Source organism: Pygoscelis adeliae, unplaced genomic scaffold, assembly GCF_000699105.1.
Source record: "Pygoscelis adeliae isolate BGI_AS28 unplaced genomic scaffold, ASM69910v1 Scaffold21, whole genome shotgun sequence".
NCBI lineage: Eukaryota > Metazoa > Chordata > Aves > Sphenisciformes > Spheniscidae > Pygoscelis > Pygoscelis adeliae.
Genome location: NW_008824243.1, coordinates 4,701,995 through 4,721,206, shown reverse-complemented (window position 1 = coordinate 4,721,206; position 19,212 = coordinate 4,701,995). Strand labels below are relative to the sequence as shown.

Sequence of the window (19,212 nt, the reverse complement as noted above, 5' to 3'; positions counted from 1 at the left end):
GCTAATGCACCTTTTCAGTTAAACAAGACGGAATCAGACAGCTGTGACTTCAACAACTAGAAGGATTTCTGGAACCCAGTCTCTTTCCTGCAAGGTAGGTTTAGCTTCTCCATATTTGAGTATTTTACTAGACTTCCTTTGAAATGAGAGAAGTTATTTCCTTACTAGGGTTTCTTTCCCTCCTTCTCCCAGCCCCAGGTTTTAATAAGTTCTGTCTTTATATGTAAGCTACTGCTTGATACCTGGCACTTGGCTTAGGATGAATCCATGTTTCTGCTTTACTTTAGTTATCAAGTGATCCTGTGTAGGAGTTTTGGTTCTGTGCAAATTAAAAGCCATTGTATTATAAATGATGGTAAGAGAGGTAGAGCAGGTTGTATGCTTTTGTCATCAACAGTTAAAGATTAGCATCTATGACTTGTCTTTAGTACTGCATCCATAAGTACCCTGAGTAATTCAGAGGCACTTGTGTTCAATTATTCCCTGCTTTAAGAGTCAGTTCAACACCCAAATATATTTCTCTTGGGTGGAAAAAAGAAAATCTTGCTTGATACTCTTGTCTGTATTTTTCTTTCACTCCTAGAATATTCCTCCTGGTAGCCTAAATTCTTCCCTGAGCTATCAGGTTGTACTGCTCTGTTTTTTAGTAGATTTTAGTTCTTTTTTTTTTCCATTTTTCTTTGTCTAAGAAGTAGTAAAAGTCTTCCAAACTTTGTACCAACCCTGTAATTATTTTTTTTTACTTTTCTTTTCTGAATTGCTTCTGATGTATGATATTCTCAAAATTGAATGTACTGATCACAGGGTAAGGATTCCAAATCTGTATCTAGTACAGGTTTTGTTACGGGATTTCAATTCTTTACGCATCTCATTGGTGGACAGAGAATCTCTGTAGTTAATGACTAGGATATTAAAATGTAGTTAAGCTTAAAGTTGTAGAAAAAATGCATTGCGTAAATTCTGTGATTCTGTGAAATTTGCATTTGTTGTAAGAAAGCTTAATACAATAAGGTCATACATGTGCACGGTGTGGGCTTCATAAGTAAAATCTTTCCTGTATGCTTTAGCTAGGGTAAGTCTATCTTACCATAGATGTATTTTATACCATATTTTTATGTGGTACTTTTTTTTCCTGCCTGAAGTTAGCAATCCCAAGCTTAAGTGACCATCTTTCTGATTTTTAAAGGTTTAAAGTTAGTATGTTGGTTGTTAATCAGAGCGTTCCTGAGAAACTTAAGACGTGTCTGTTTTCTCCAGGAACTAAGTTTACCTTAGCAAAGGTTGGGAAACCCGTATATCTTTAAGAGTGAGAAGCCAGTAAGTGAAGTTGGTCTGTTGATAAAGAGGAAACAAAATGGTACATTTCCAGTTGTATCACTTGTGCATTCCAGTGGTTGGAATAGGTTGTTTTATATACATTTAGTGTGAATACTGTCATTGTAAGTTGTGACAATGGCAAAACTGACTTCCTTCCATATTTAACATCTGCTCCTCTGGATACGTTTGCTTAAAATACATTCTTGTGTAAATAAAAAGGTATTTCTACCAAGTGGTCAGAAGAGATTTTGAAAGAAAATTATATGCTCAAAAGTCTGAGAGTAGCTTAGTGAATGAATACGTCTTAACTGTATGGATTATATATACTTTTACTTGAATGACTTCTCCAGAAGGCAGCTACTATTTTCGGTGTATAAAAACCTGTATTACTAATTTCTTTATAACCAGGCAGTGTTTTATGGGATTGGACTTTTTTTTTTTCCTTTAATTAAAGAGTTAATTTTAGCTAGGCAGAAATTTTTTGGCAATCCAGCTCTTTGATAATTTAAAATAATTGCCTTTATGCTATGAGGCATTTGCAATAGCTTTGTTGTGAAATTGCTGGAAGCATTTCTCATGTAGCAGTAAAACTTCTCTCAGCTTCTAGCAGTAGTTGATGCTTGGGGATACTTACCAATACAGTGGGGATTGGTAAGGAGCTGGGCATGAGGAGAAGAGGAACTCAAAGAGCAGAAAAGATAGAGACTCAAGAAAAGAAAGACTAGACAATTTATCTCGCCAGAAGCTGCACCTCTTCTCAGTCACAGACAAGCACTGCCTCCAGAAAAGCCAGTTCACGCATCAGAAGGTGGCAGGAACAATATAGGAGGGACAAATCACCTGAATTAAGGTAAGGGGATGGGGGGGAAATCAGGGCATGATCCTAATTTAACATTTTAATTCCCCCATTTACTAGTCAGGGCTGCAGCATCACTTCGTGGATGATTTTACACATAGGTATTGCAGCACATATTCTCTTTAATGGGAAGTCTGAGGACAGATAGTGGTTTTTACTTTTTTTCATTTGTTTGTAAATGAAGATTAAAATAATTTTGTGCCTACTGTTTTTACCTTTCTAGTTTGAGTACAGTAGAGGTTTGCATATGAATCCAGTTGAAATTCTCAAAAAAAAAAAAAAAATCTCTGAGGTCTAGCAAGAATATTACTCATTACCAATATGGAGGTTGTAGTTTACGAAATAGAAACAGACTTATTCCTCACCAGCAAATAAGAGTTACTACTCCACTAAAATTGCGTCCTAAATGCTTAATTCAAAGAAAAATTCAGTGCTTGTTCATATGTGTCTGTGTGAGAAATTTTGCTTGAATTTGTAAACAATGACTGTCTTAATCATAACTGAGCTAGTAGTTGTTTAGAAATGACATATGAACCTCTTGTCTTGATTCTGTGATATTTAGAGCTGTTGAATAGCATAAAATGTAACCCTGAAGGAGGAGTTATAACATAATGGAAATGGTTTAGTAAATGCACATCATATACAAACAATATGGTATAAAATAAAATGTTTGTTCTCTAGTTAATTAAAGATTCATTGTGTGCATAGTCACAAACAAGGTAAAAACCTGAGGGAATCTCTTTGGAGTATAGTGCTTTCTAGAACATGAAGAGGATTTGACATCTTTCAAACTTGTCCTAACCAGCCAGGTCATAGAGCTATCTTACTGTTTTTGAGACCAGTGCTTTTCCTTATGTCATTTTTCAAGGACTGTGAGGTAGTATTTCTTTAGTAGCGGAGAAATAAGTAGAAGTTTCATTTACAAGCTGGATGCAAAAACCGGTATTTTCTCACTCCAGTAATATCTAGAATAGCTCTCCATCACAAAACTTCGTTCTGTCAGAAGCTCTTAGTTGTTTAACCTCTATTTATGCTTTTTGGGTTGTTACTAAAGAGTACATTACATTTAAATGAATTTTGCTTTCAGAGGAATTAGCCTGACAATGTGATGGGCTATTTATCAGCTTTCCCTGTGCTTGGGCCTTTCTGTAAACAGAATTTTTATAGACAATGGATTTGTGATATGTCATTACTATGAAAAAACACAGGTTTCTCTTGTTTCATGAACTAGCCTTGCGAGACTAAATGATGAAAACTCAGATATTATTTTGAAAAAATGTCTATTTTGTATATCAATGATGTCTGTATTAAATTTGTTTGCTTCTTAATTGTATCAATCAGTGGTAAGTGAGCTCAGCAAAGTTGAGGCTGTCCTCAAGAGGAGGAAAATAAAGCATAAAACACATAAGCAAGACAAGAAGAAACACAAGAACATATTAAATACAGTTTTTAAAGTATACTATAATTCTGTAATTCTTAGACTAGACTATAAATCTAGTGAATAAATGTGGCATCCAGTAGTGAGACTGTTTCTGAATTCTGAAAAGGGGGGGGAGGTTTTTCCAAAAAGCAGTTAATTGTTTATATTTCTTGCGGTGGGGCTGAAGCTATGAATTTGGAAAATAATTGTGTTTGTCTCCCACCCCCCTTCTTTTTTCCCCCTTTCTCTTTGCTCTGCAGAACCTAAATAAACTCAGCTTGCCAAATGAGATTGAGATATCTTTCTGAATTAAATCTCCATGGAGGGTGGTATTCATAGTGCAAATAGCTCATAAATAACCATTCTCTAATTAGAGTGAAATCACTGAGTTGCTGGAACGTTCCTTTCAAGCTACACTTTGTATGAACTCTGCTGTGGGTTCATGTGCATCCCACACACATGGATTGCCTTTTTATGTTTGGGTGTATCCATTGGAAATGCATCTGTATCCCAGGTGCCCTGATCGTGTAAGGGACAAACCAAGCCCTTTCTTTGCTTTTCTTTGCATACAGCACTGAGACAGTAATGCCTGCTTAACATCTTATCACTAAGCTAGATAATGGCTGGGGAGTCTTTGAAATTTCCCCATGTGCCAACTCGCTATGACTTAATCAAGATCCGAGGCTTCAGATTTGCCCCTTTTGCAGAACTGCTGAACTGTTAAATTCTGGACACTTCAAATGCCTCTCTTGCCTTTGTGAAGATGATGTTCTTGACAGTGGTGTCATCTGCTGCTCCATTTGCAACTGAACATATGCTTTCTCTTGTTCAATTTCAAGCTCTTTTAGTGGAGTACTTAATGAAATCATTATTGCAGTCTTGGAAGTAGAGAATTTGTCAAGTTCAAGGTATGATGGCAAATTCCTGAACTCAAGCATCATTACAAAAATTAAGTCTCTTGGCAGCTGCAGGGAAAAACAATGTACATCCCACTATAAAACATTATTTAAAAAGTAATTATAAAGCACCAGCTCAGTGAGAATGAGTGAGCATAGGTGTACTCTTAAGACTCTAGAAAAATTAAATGAAAGCCCTGTTCATTTCAGTAAAGTTGACGTCTGGGAACCAATTGGTAGTCTAGATTTGCTTCCTTTGATAATGCAGTGTTGTACTTGGGCTGCTTCCCAAGCAAAATTGGTATTATTGTAGTATGGTTGATGCACATATTACTTTAATGCCCAGTACTCTTGTATTGGTGTCCATTGCCTGTGTTTTCAGTGCTGATTCCAAGATTTGCTGGCAGTGTGCAAACAGGGCAAGAGAGGAAAAGTCTTAATTTCAAATACATCACTCCCAAGTGGAAGCCCTGTAAAACAGTGGAGCGAGCCAAGCAGGGGGTCATGTGAGGAGGGACTTGCTGTAGAAGAGAGTCATCTATAATACACAAGGCCTAAAGCTAGGTAAAATGAATTTTCTAGGGTATGGTTTTAGGTAATTAAGACAAGATACCCGCAATGGAGGAGAACCAGTGCCTTAGAACTCTGAACCCAAATGGGCTGTCGGAGTGAAGACTCAGACAAAGTTTTGTTGTTTTACAAAAATCCACTTGTCCTTTTTTTTTTTTTTTTTGGTAGTGCAACAGTTGGTTTAGCAATTGTTTTATAATACCTATGTTTCCAATTTAGTTACTGAAAGCAAAATAATAATAATCCAAAGCGCGGCAGTGCTGGAATACCATGCAAGACCACTGGGGAGGATTAGGAAAGCAGATGTTGATTATTTCAGGATTTATTCTGAAACAATCTTGACTTTTAGGATAGGATGTTAGAAGATCAGAGAATTTCTTAAACTTGTGTTATCCTTGGAGAGGCTGCTGTATATTATATACTGTTTTAGTTTGCAGATGTGTTCTCAGACTCTTGTACCATAGGACTTTTTTATTTCCTCCAAACTGTTGTGCTTATGAGCTTGCTTTAAAATCCGGGAGGAAGCTCTAAACCCAGATACTGAAAAGCTCAGAGGACAGGCATTTGGATCATCCTCAGTATGCAGTCTGCCAAGGAACTTTAGATTATCTCTGGGAGATCTAATTGATCCTTCATGCTCTAGTGTCTGCTGTGTCTTTTTCAGCTGCATTGGAATCCAGGTATTTGAGTAATTGGGGTCAGAGCTATCAGTCTGGCAGAACTTGGAGCCTGTAATCCCAATTTCCAGCTGTGTTCTCTGCTATTTGTATTAATGCGGTTAGTAGTCCACTAGATAGAAAAAATACAAGAACTTGTCTTCTAAAATTAGAAGTATTTTTTTTTCTTTCTATGGATTTCTTTTCTGAAATTTCCTGAAAGTTTTTTCCCAGTCTTCCTTTTACTTTGTTATGTATCGTGCTATTGGTAAATATTGTCAGTTTTCTCTACTATGGTTTCCCTTATAGGTGTGACACAGATGTACCTTTGTTTCGCTCATACATTAGCAATGTAATTTTGTACCTTATTTTCTAATGCAGTTGACCTAAGTGAATCCTGCTTTTTAACCTCTTTTAGAAATTAACCGTGGGCTGCAAAGCAGGTCGGTTTTGTTCTATCTGTATAAGGATAATAGAGTTATAAATTCTCTATAAAGCCTAGGTTTCTGAGTTTTGTTTGTTTGGGGGCTGCAAACAGGAAAGTTCACCATACTTTACATTCTTCCTCTCTTCAAAATAGTGGTTCCACAATGTCACAGATACCAGGTTTTAGTTTTAGTAGATGACATTCAGATCCTTGTCATATTATTTTCTGGACTGGTGCCTGGAGTCCTTCTTTACTGTCAGTATATTCCCATGTGATTGATCTATTGAAGATCTTGAGAGATTGATTATGCTTTAAATTTTAGTGTTTGTACCCAACGGAATGCCATTGTGTCTTTACCCTCAGTGTAGCATTTTTAGTCTGCTTTGAAAAGTTAAAAATAAAAAGTTGCAGTTGACAGCTGTGTGGCCACAATCTCAGATGGTTTTGGGAACTTAAAGATACCTCTCTTAACAACAGACTATGTGAATATGTACATGGAAGTTAAGAATTTTATAGTAGGAACAACTTAAGTCTAACAGGCATAAGCTTAATAGATTGACTAAACTGAAGTGAGATACATTTGCATTTAAAATTCACACATTGACTCCAGTGCGGACTGGAATAACTTGTTCGTAGTGAACTGAAATCACTGCAAATAACTGAAAATTTAAATCCTAGATTGCATTTTTGTAAATAAGATGCACTTCTTCAAATTAATCATTAATAATCATATCCGTTGAGAAAGAGATCTTGGAATTATTGTTGCTGCTTCCCAAAATGTTGGTTGAATTTGCAGTGTTGGCCAAAATAAGAAAATGGAATGGTAGTCATCATTAGCAGTGGGGAACAAACTGAGAAAAGTCATTATAGTAGTACATAAAGCCGTGATGCATTGAGAGCTGAATATTACCTGTGGTTCTGTTTATGTCAGACAAGAAAAGATGTAGTAGAAGTAGGAAGGGTCCACAAAAAGATGAAATAAATAATGAAAGTTACAGAGTCTCTTCTGTATGAGGAGAGATGTGGACTAGTTCAGCTCAGTAAAGAGACAGCTGAGAATAGATACAACAGAAGTACCACAAATACTACACTGCCAGAGAACAGGGATTTTTTTTTTTTTTTTTTTAAACACAAGGACTGTAGGGCACCAAATACAATTGTCAGGCAAAAAAATAGCTGAGACAGATCTCATCGGTGGAGGTCAAAAGTAAAAGTGTGTTCAAAAAAGATTGTGCAAATGCAAGTTAATCAGGGGCTATTAAAGACAGTTGCATGGGAAGTCCTTAAATTTTTGATTGGCAGAAACTGGGAGGGAAAGAACGTGTATATGCATGTCACTTTTCTTGTCATCTTTCTCTAAAAATCCATTGCTAACTACTTCTAAGATAGGTGTTCTTAATTTACATTATGTTCTGTTGTTGCCTGATGGGGTTGTAAGGGAGACTGAGGTGGATCTTGTGCTGCTCTGTTGCCGGTTTCTTTAAAGAAGGTGAACGTAGTGCTTAGCTATGCAAGTATTTTGGAGGTGTTTGAGAGAGAGAGGTGTTTTGCATTTGGAAAACTGAGGAACAGAAGTATGAATGGCTGGTCTAAGATTCCTTTGAGTTTCATGCAAGATTTAATTTAAGAGTCAGTGTCTACTAGTTTCATATACTTTCTGTTTGATATTAAGGCTGCGTATTCCAAGATAACAGAGCTGGAAGCTGATTTTGTTCAGTATGTGGTGCTATATCGATAGTATGCATGGTAGGGTTGGCTTACGTTTATTTCTGCCTCCTAACTTACCTTCGCTTGATCTTCTGTGGAATCCTCCAGTATGGTTTCTTGCCATTTAGAAATTATTTCCAATGATCAGTTTATAACCATTTTACTTTAGATTTTTGTAGAAGTTCTGTTTAATATATTTTTTTCTTACTGAGGTTTTTTGTAGTCTTACTGTATTGTTCCTTTTTTTCCTTTTATCAGTAACGGAAGTGTAGCTTTATTATCTTGTAGGGGATGGAAGGAGGATGTGGAGAGTCAGCCTTCGTCCTACAGGAGTCTTTATTGCTGCATTGTTTCGTTACACACACTTGCATAGTTCAGCAAATTTATCACATTTAATGTTCTTCAGAAATGGTCTTTTATGTTTTATACAGGAGAAAGAACTTCTGGCATTTAGAATGAGAGAAGTCCATAAGACTTTCTTCTCTCTCTTTTATTATTCTTTTTTTTTCCTTTTCTAATTCTGCTTGTTGATTCTGGTTTGTCCTGTGTTGCAGGCGATTATCTGGCGCAATAGATGTGATTGGACAGACCATCACTATCAGCAGGGTGGAAGGACGACGTCGTGCTAACGAAAACAGCAACATACAGGTTTTACACTGCAGATTTCCACACTACCTTTGACTAAAAGACATTTTTGCTTTCCCAATAGCTTCTGATCATTTCAGTATATATGAATGAGTAATACAGAAGTAGCTTTAAGTTCAGGAAGAAAGTTGTGGCAGTTAATTGAAATATATTAAGATGAAATATTTTATATATTTCAACAGATAAATGTTTTGGTATACTTCTTACTGAAAGGAAATGAGCAATATTGCAGACTTACAATCCAGGAGACATAATTGGCTCCTGCATGGGATAGTGTTTTGTTTACTAAGTGACAAAGAAATATTTAAACTGACTGTCCATTTCTCCCCTATTCCTGCCAGACACTAATGCTGAAAGTGAAAGCCTTTTCGTATGCAGTTTGAGAAATGCAGTCTTTTAAAAATAAGTTGTGAAGGAATAAATAGTTGATAGTACTTCTTTTTTTAAATTATATTGAATTATTTAACCATAAATTGTAAGATTAATCTTTATGGTTTTAGTCTTTACGGGCTTGGATTATCTTAAGAAAACAACTAAATGCATTAAGATTGAATACACTTTTTCTCTCCTGACTTACCTGTGGAAAAGAATCAAGGTTGCTTGATGCCCTGGCTGCATTTCCTTGCCAACTTAGGTTAAGGTTAAACAACGAAAATAACAACGGATTGTAGTGCTTATAGTGAAAACACTGCCATGTGTTTTTCAGCTGATTTCACAGTGTTTAAGTAATTTAAAGTCTTGGGTTTTTTCATGCTTTCCATATTGATTTTTTAAATATTTTACTTTATATATAAATTTAAGATGGTGCTTTGGGCCATATTCAGACGGCTTATATTCCCTCTCAGATCTTATGTTCGTTGTTCCCTGTTGGCTGCTCTTAGACCCTCAGAGGTGCTTGGCCGGTATGGGACACTGAACGTAGGGATGCAGATAGAACTTAAACCATCTGAATATGGCTCTTTAGGTGCATAAGTAATAATTTCCTGTTGTAGTTACTCGAAAGAGAGGAAACCTATCTTCTACCCTGTTGACATAGCAATTGTAACTATAGTTTGATATTTTACAGGTTCTTTCAGAACGATCTAATCCTGAAGTAGACAATTTTACCAAGCCACCTCCATTTTTCCCTCCAGGAGCTCCACCTACCCACCTTCCACCACCTCTTTTCCTCCCACCCCCTCCAACTGTCAGTACTGCTCCACCTCTGATTCCCCCACCAGGTAAATATCCTGCACTACATAGGATGTGAAAAATGAGAGATGCATTGTCATCAAATGCTTGATAATGAATTAAAGACAGCACATTCCATGCACATTTGGCTATATGTGCAAAATTTCAGAATTTTGTGTTCTACTCTTTTCTTAAATATATCTGCAAGGCAGAAACATAAACTTCAGTAAGCGTAATCCCAAGTAGTAAATAATTGCCTAAGACTAAATGATGCATCTTGTGTCCTTGAAAATGTTCGAAGTGAGAAGTTGTTTTCTGTAATTCAACTACTGTTAATGCTATTGAGAAGTACATGTTAACAAATCATTCTACAAACTTTTGAACTAAAAAGTATGGCATACCATGAATTTGTGTCAGAAGTTGGATTCTCTGATGTCTAAGGTCAAAGCAGTAGCAGAAGCTTTAATTCCCCTTTCCCCTCATAGTATGTGTGAGTTCCCAAAAGTCTGGTAAGATTTGCATTTGTGCCATATCCTTTTTTTTCAGTCAGAGGTCTTATTAGCGCCTGGTGCTTTTATCCAGCATCCTGTGTCTGTGAATCTTAGATGAATCAAAGCTCTTTGAGAAGTCTTCTCATTGTTAAATCTGGTTTGAAATTTACTGATATTTACTGAAACTTGATATTTATGGAAATTTACTGGGGGGAGCATCATGGGCATTTGCACAAATAGTGCAGTTTCCTGAGTGTTGTCATTTTAAGGAATTAAGTTCAAAGGGACTTAGCAAGGAACTAAGAAGAATGGTCAGTGAGAAATGAGAATAGATGGAGAAACTTTGGGGAGTATTTGAATAGGAAAGTGAAGGATTTGTTTATAGAAGAGACTGATTTCAGGTGGAGTTCCTTTCCTTGTTTTCTCCTTTTGTTCCTTGCATTCTTTTGCTTGACTTGTTCTGAAATCATGCTGAGCAGTTTCTTTGCTATTCTGTTTGCATAGGGAATCCTTTAAAAGTTTCTCTGTGAATACTCTTACGTATAAGCAAGGAAGTAACATTATTATTTCTGTGCAACAACTTTGTGTGGGGCTTTATAGGGTTTAAATCCTCATAGAAGAGGTTGCTTTCTTCAGTTGTTGCTGACGATTTTAAAACTATTAACTCCTGCTGCCTGGCAAGCTCTGGCCTTCATCAGTGATTGTCATACACAAAATAGTGCAACCTAGAAAATAATTCTGTGCCCTTTTCCAAGCTTTTGTGCATAAACATAGAAAATGGGGTGTCTGAAGAGAGAATATGCTACTGCTCTGGCAATTTTGTTATGTTTCCTTACTGCAGAGGGGACAGAAAGGAGAGGAACGTGACGCTAATGATAACTGTAGTTTTAAGCTGCATTAAAACTTTTCTGATAAAATAATATAGGTAATGCATTGCAAGTTTTTAGAAAGTAATTATTTTAATTGTAATTGTGGTACAGAAAAGGTGATCTAAATTGTACGTTATTAAAAGCATGAGAGGAACCCCCACAGACACCCCAAACGCACTTGGTGCAGAGATGTCATATAGGTGTACTGGACTGTTCTTGTGAAACCCCTCACCTGTTGAGCTTTTAAAGGTGAAAGAAATCCACACGTGTTACTGATCTAGCAAGCAGGTTTGGCTGTAGTCTTGTGGTTTACAGACAGGTTTATGACATACACTTGTTCAGAAGGTCTCCTTCAACATCCTTCCGTGCTTCGAGTAGGTTCAAAAGTAACGATTAAGAGCTGTGGATTTGGTTTCTTCAGGCCTGTGTTTTAATTGTGCAGTTGCCAACTCTTTATCTTCAAAGCTGTTCCTAAAATAGAATCTGCCATCCCTCCTAGGTTCAATGGACGAGGAGGAAAAAAACTACTCTTACCCAATATTAAACCGGGACTACTTGCCAGAAAATCTAAGTATTCCAAATATAAAACATCCTCCAAAAGCCCCTTTGAAAAAGGATCTTGCTTTGAAGTTAGATCACTTGTTCTGAACTCACTCACTCTTGCGATTCAAATCTTTTTTTTGAGGAACAAGTCCTGGAACGATTCAAAGGGCCAAATGCAGAAAATTCTCAAATACTCCAAGGAGATCACTGGCTGTGGCAAAAAATGTGTTGTTTTTTGTTTGCTTGCTTTATTGCTATGTTGGAGTAATTTAAATCTGAAGAAGAATGTGGATGCTTCTGTTTAACCGGCTTTAAAAGTTGTTTTATGTGTTTTGGTTTAAGAGTGTAGTTAAAATGTGACATGTATTTTCGATATTAAAAATTACTCTGAAGTATTGAACTTCTGTTGCATAACTTTGGGAAGTTGACTGCCTAGGCAGGGCAGCCTAGGCAGCCCTAATACCAGGGCTTAGCAAGTAACTGTACATCTGTCTGCTCAGCCCCAGCAATCAAAGCGTGTACTTTTTATCTTGTGATAAAGCAGAGAGAATTTGACTTAGTTTAGCCTGTGGCAGAAGTAGTTTTTACACCAAGTTGAGTTATATTACATTGCTGTGGGCTATTACACAGTTCAGCTAATTTGCAGTATGTTGTTAAGCTGTGGCAGCGTTATCATGTTTGATTCCTTAACCTGCAAGTGGAGCACACGTGGCATTGCTTTCCTTCAGTAAAACCTACTTGGTTTTCTGTAAATATTTATCAGCCTTGAGTTAGTAGGGTGGTATACAATGTCCTGAAACCAATTTTGAGCACATTAGGTAAAATGCTGCACTAATGCCATTTGGATTGCTTTTGACACACGAGTCTGAATATTTAGGTTTAGGCCAGGTGTATCTTTGTGGCAGTACAACGTGTTGTAGGGACGTGATATGATCTACACTAAGTCACCTTCTTGCACTGGTACTCAAGTTTAGTCCCTACATTGCAAGAAATGATTCAGTATTTCAGAGTCTCTTTTCTTTCTCAGAAGAAGTAATTGGCTGATTACCCTTCAAGTATATTTTCATACACTGCATTAGTAGAAGGCAAAGGAGTGAAGAGATTCTTAATTTTCCATTAACTGAAGTTTAGGTTTTTTTTGTTTCTTGTTTTCTGTCACATTTGTGTGTTAGTGAAGAAGGTGAGGAAAAAAAACTTTGTTTAGATCTTTTTAGTCATACTTGATAACTTGGAATGTAGGAGAATGTTTCTTCCATTGTGATACCATCAAGTAAATTAGCTTCTGTCTTAAAATTATATAATCATTAATCATGACTTTTTAAATGTTCTTAAAGGTTTTTTGAGGAAAAAATGCCTGTGTGGGTTTTTTTTTTTTTTTTAGTGTAATGCTCTGTGTTAACCAATTCATTAAAATTATTTGAACGTTTGGTCTCTGGATATTAGTTGTATTCAGTCTGTCTTAATTTTGTTTGAATGGCTCTCAAGTGAAATTTTTCATTTGGCTTTTAATTGTGTGATGAGATTTTTATTTGTATTTCTGCACAAGATAAAATTCTGAGGAATATATTAATTGTTTAATCAGCATTTCTTCCTTTTTGTAAAGAGTGTTTGCTGATTGCTTTCCAGGCAATTCTGTGCATAGTGCTGAGAGCCATGTTCGGTGCTAACAACATACAGTTTTTAGTGCAGCAATTGAAATTTTGTTAAGCATAAGGTAGAGCTAATAAATTAATCAATTTGAGAGAAGTTCTGATATTTTTCTAGCTTGCTTCCTTAACATTGCTGTTAAGAGGTATTTTTAATATATTTTTATATATATATTTTCTATGTTGTTGGCTCATGAAGAATCTATTAAGATGGACAATTAACCAAAAAAGATGAATAGAAAATACTTCAGCTATGCAATAGTTTGAGTTCCCAGTCTTCCTTTTCTTTCAGAAATTTTCATTAGGCATGTTTGCTCTTTTAAATGTTACAGTGTCAAACTTTTTAAGGTGTGATTTACAGTGTTCTTAACAACGATAGTGCACATTGGAAAGCTTGTGTGCTGGTGAAGAGAAAATGGCTCATACAGTTTAGAAATTTGGCTTTTGGGCTTCACTGTCTCCCGATTTACATTTTGGCTGAGAGATTAGATTTTAAATCTTCAGGATTGGACAGCAACCTCAATTTTGTTTCACAATTTGTTTAATCCTATAGGATTAATGCTGGTAAGAATTCAAGTCAGTAAAATCACCAGCAATTAGTGAACACTGATACTGATTACTCTTCCTCAGCTTGCATATTCCTTCCTTCTGTCTTTCTGCCAAGGCAATTTGGGAGCAGTTGGCGTTTCTAGACATTATAATATGTAGGTGTAGTTAAATGTTGCTGCCATACAATAGTCTTTTAGTTCTCATGTTGAACTATAGTGATATATACATAAAATTAATCATGCAGTGGCCAGCACATCTAGGATATTCTCTGAATGAAGAAGTCTGGAACTTGAATGAGATGGGTTTTAATTTAAGTGGGTCTGGTTGCTGTTCTGTCTATATGTTTATGTAGTTATGGCAAAACTGATGAAAGCACGTGGCAGTTTTTTTTTCTCCCCCCCCCCCCCCCCCCCCCCCCCAAGTCTTGAAGTGAGTTGTCAGATTGAAAGTACTTATTTTTTAATGGAAGCAGAGTTGCTCATAACTGAAAGAGCTTTATGCCTGGTAAAGTAGTCTATTTTCTGACGATATTGTTTTAGCCCAGTTTATTATTTTCATGTAACAGTGTTTTGTGTGTTCAACTGAGGTAAAACTAGTTCTTTGCAAAGTATGAGAAGATAATGTCCTTTAAAGTGTACGAATGATTTTTGCCTTGTAATCATTCCTGTCATAATCAAATAAGATAGGTTTATATGTTGAGGCAGTATATTTTGTTAGGTCAGCTGATTTAGTTGGGAACAATTTCTCAGCTTTTAGTTAGATTCATAACAGCTAAGCTGGGTCTGAAAACCGGAAAAGTTAGAACAGTTTTTGAATGTGTTTGTATTAAAGGATGCTCCTTTCTCTGATATTTACAAGAAAATAGAGTACCAAACAAATTTTTTTCCCCTCCAAGGAGCAACTGAATGATTAATTGCAGTGTGGCATAGCATTGGCTGAAAAGTCTGTAATGCTTACTGTTGCTAGAATATTTTGTCCATGTGGACTTACTATTTCCTATACTAAGCTATTAAAGGTCAGAGGCCAATTGCGTTTCCTTTCATCCAGTCATGGAATATAAAATAAAGCAAATATATTCTGTGGGATGTTACTTTCTTTCTGGATGCTAAACGTTTTAAGGTTATGGATTTAATTCTGATCTTGAGACCCAGAATCATCTTCATTATTTTTGTCTCTAATTAAGTAAGATCCTGAAGAACAGGAATTTAAATAAAAAGCCAGATTTTGCAAGGCTTGCATAAAATCTTAACAATTGGTATTAGTGTGAGATCTTGATCTGAGGACACAGGAAGTAAGTTATCATTCCCCTTGATCATGTATGTGGTGATAGCTCAATCTGATTTTAGATCTACAGATAATAAACATAAACTACTACTATAACTGATATATTATTTGTTGTCTTTTTAGGTATACCAATAACAGTGCCACCACCAGGTAAACTTGCTTAGAATTTTTCTCCATATTTGGTTAAGAAATGAAAACTTAACTGGTGTGCAACTTACCAACTTCCTTTTAGTTATATAGGTAAAAGTTCATAAGTACAGAACTATATGTATAGGTATAGGCTCAGTTATTTTGATGCCAGGCAGAAAAGAAAATGTATGAAAATGTTGACTAGTAGACCTAATCAGCCAGTTTCAGATGTGTGCTTCCTTCTTTTCTTTCCATTCTTTTTTTTCAGATATGCAGAAAATAGTTGTGATTGTTGTTTATTAAGTATTATTAGGTACTCAGGAATTTTCCTATGCTTCTGAATTATTGTATTTTTAAGAATGATAAAGTGTTTGGTTTGAAGCAGTGATAATAAATGTTTAATACTCCGCTTTTGTTAAGCTTTGTTAGGTAGTTCTCAGTCTTACAAATAACACCCATTTACACAGAAACAATTTTTGCGTTGTACTCTGGAATTTGTTTTCCATTGTATGCTTAGCTTAGTTCTTTTATGTGTTTATGTTTTTGGGGTTTTTTCTTTTTCCCCCCTCACCTAATTTGTTATTACAGGCTTTCCACCACCACCTGGCGGTCCTCCACCTTCCCTCATACCCACAATAGAAAGGTGATTATCTGTTTGAAATCTTGTAAAGCAATAGGTCGGTATTCTGTAACTGAAATAAATTAGTAAGGACTCTTACACTACCCAGTGTTTTATGGATTTTATCTGGGAGTGGGGAGACAGTTCCAGATTTTTACACTATTTTGACAGAAATGTTACTAGTCTCACCTGCCTGACACTTAATATTTTTTTGAGTAGGTTACTTGACCACTTACTAATTTAGTTGAGTTATGACACTATATCAATGCCAAGAATTAAGAACAAAGTCAAGGTAATGATTGTTAAAGTATTCTTTAGTAGTCTGAAGGCTTATTTAAGTGAACTGTATACTTGTCAGCTACTGTATCCTTTTCTATAAATGCAAATAAACAATTTGGCCACAGATTCAAGCCCTCATAAGCTATAGGAAGTGCCAGAGTTCCATGGAATCTAAATTTGTATTTCTATTGTGTTTGTTTTAAGTGTTCAGCTTTAATAGGCCTAACAGTATTTTTTCACTACCTTTTTTATATACATGTATATGCATACTTTTTTTTTATATGTGTGTGTATATATATGTATATGTAAAAGAAAAAAAAAAGTTGGCCAGCACAGTCCTTGAAAAGTATTTATATTTTGCTAGAGGCCAAAACCAAGTCATATACAAAGCTCACTTAAGAAGATGGTGCAAGCCTCTTGCCAGTCCTTTGGGTTTCACTGACAGAAGGTGCACACATCTGTTCCTTTGAAATTGAAAATTCTATTAACATATATGCTACAGGATGATGATGGTAAATCTCTGAGAAAATCCTCATCTGATTTAATTCAGAAAAAAACCCTAACTGGATGCACTTGATGTGCATGAAAGTAAATTTATTATTTCATACTGACAGTTGCTGTGAGTGACTGCTGCTTCTTACTGTTAAGCAGCAGTCATTGCATTTACTTATAGTGAATATTTATATAGTTTCTGAAACATGATGAGAAAAAATCAAGTTTATTGTGGAACCTAGGAACTAAGTCTCATACTTTTAAATGTTAAGATGTTGTATTGGCCTTTCATTATGATTGTTTTTGTTTTGTTTTTAAACTAAGCTAAGCCAAAACTTATTTTTTAATGTTAAAGTGCCTTCAAGAACAGAAATAACACTTAGGTTAAATACTGCAAATACAATTCATTCAAATTATGTAGGAAGTGCTAAAAGTTGTGAAAGAATTATATATGTATGAATTATGTCCTGTGCACATATCATCCTTTTTAACCTTTCTGGTTTTTACCTACTTGAGTTGGCTACCACTGAAAGAAGTCAGCCTAGAAAATGTGTAGCTAATTTAATAGTTTATTTATAGAACTACACATTTGAAGCCCACCTGTTCTTCTTAGATATGCTCACATATCTACTTTTTAACAGAAAGAATGATAATGGCTTCATTCATGAATGAAGCACTTTAAAGCAGTTGGAGGTTAAGCTCAGTATCTGTGCAGAAACATCTCATGATACAAGAAACATTTGGAATAGAAAATTCATTGAAAATACAAAAGAACAGCTTTGATGATATGGATGTTTTTTGTTTTAAATTTTAAGAAGAATGAATGCTGTTTTCACCTCCTGTAGTAAAATATGAAATATTTCTGTTGTTAGACAGCTTCCATAATTAGTAATGTTCAAAACTGAGGACTTAAATCCGTTTATAACAAACACTTTGTTTTAGTCTCTATGGTGGTAAGAATTAAGGGGAATAATATTAAAAGTATATATTTATTGATGGAGGTAGCTTTGGTAAAACTGGATTTTTACATGTATTTTCTTTTCAACAGTGGACATTCTTCTGGCTATGATGGTCGTTCTGTTCGTGCATTTTCATATGGCAGTGGTGAGTAAGCTTGCTGGCTTTAAAAATTTTGAGTAGTGCTATATCAAATTGTTTGATAGACTCACCAGGATTTTAGCTAAGAGACTAAACAGGTCCTTTCAGTAATTCATTATGACAGCTCATTGCCTACCATTGTAAACAGATACGTGCTGTTGCAAATTTAACAGCTGTTGGTAAATACTATTGTTTTGCTTACTTATTTGTATGCTGGATATCTTTTCATGCTCCTTTTGCAGAGCTGTGATTTTGAAAAATAATACACTGTAATATGGACCACAAGTCAGGGAGAATTTTCCAAGAACTGGTAGGATTTAGAAGCAGGAGAACAAGTACTGTCGAGATATCATCAGAATTTTAACCAGCAAGACCAATCATTGAGAAATCCTGAGTGATGTACCTCTCCTTTGAAAAACTGTTTGTCTAAGATACTATAATCTTCAGATAACCTGTTGCAAAGTCAGTCTTTCTTTTTTTTTGGTTAATGTTATGGAAAAAATTTGAAGCTGAAAAACATCGCTTTCTTGTTTGATAGTAAGAGTGAACCAAAATAGAAGTTTCATTATGTGCAATCAAATGGACATCCACAGAACCTACAGTGAGTTTAGAACCGTTACCTAGCACAGCTCTGCTTCTTGAGCCAAAAGAGTGATAGCAATACTAAGATGTCAGCTTCTTCCTGACGTAGCCCAAACTGGGAAGATAAAATAAACATAGAGTCACAGAATGGTTTGGGTTGGAAGGGACCGTCAAAGATCATCTAGTCCAAACCCCACCCCGCCATGGGCAGGGACATCTTTCACTAGATCAGGTTGCTCAAAGTCCTGTCCAGCCTGACCTTGAACACTTCCAATGATGGGGCATCCACAACTTCTCTGGGCAACCTGTTCCAGTGTCCCACCACCCTCATCATAAAGAATTTCTTCCTTACGTCCAATCTAAACCTATCTTTTTTCAGTTTGAAACCATTGCCCCTTGTCCTGTCACTACAGGCCCTGGTAAAAAGTCTCTCTCCATCTTTCTTGTAAGACCCCTTTAAGTATTGAAAGGCTGCAATAAGGTCTCCCCAAAGCATTCTCTTCTCCAGGTTGAACAACCCCAACTTTCTCAGCCTTTCCTCACATGTTCCAGCTCTCTGATGATTTTTTGTGGCCCTCTTCTGGACCTGCTCTAACATGTCTTTTTTGTACTGGGTGCCCGAGAGCTGGATGCAGTACTCCAGGTGGGGTCTCACGAGAGCGCAGAGGGAGAATCACCTCCCTCAACCTGCTGGCCACAATTGTTTTTATGCAGCCCAGGATACGATTGGCTTTCTGGGCTGCAAACTCACATTGCTGGCTCGTATTTAATTTTTCGTCCACCAAGTATCCCGAAGTCCTTCTCTGCAGGGCCACTCTCAATCAATTCATCACCCAGTCTGTACTGATACTGAGGGTTGCCCTGACCCAGGTGCAGGACCCTGCGTGTTGCCAGTCACTGCCTCTGCCTTCAGTGCATCTGCCACCCAGCCCCATGCCTAGTGCCTTTTCTTCCAGCACTTTTTCTG

The 19,212-nt window shown here is 36.2% G+C and overlaps 1 protein-coding gene across 1 annotated transcript in view; it reads left to right on the top strand.

Moving 5' to 3' along the window:
• The window catches only part of FIP1L1 (factor interacting with PAPOLA and CPSF1), a gene marked incomplete at its 5' end in the record, with an annotated part of 46,280 nt that overhangs the window by 15,537 nt on the left and 11,531 nt on the right, over window positions 1-19,212 (top strand). The window contains 5 exons of the mRNA XM_009335147.1: window positions 8,404-8,497; window positions 9,561-9,714; window positions 15,170-15,196; window positions 15,764-15,818; window positions 17,614-17,669. Coding sequence (XP_009333422.1) covers window positions 8,404-8,497; window positions 9,561-9,714; window positions 15,170-15,196; window positions 15,764-15,818; window positions 17,614-17,669 — 386 coding nt within the window. The remainder of the gene's footprint in view (window positions 1-8,403; window positions 8,498-9,560; window positions 9,715-15,169; window positions 15,197-15,763; window positions 15,819-17,613; window positions 17,670-19,212) is intronic.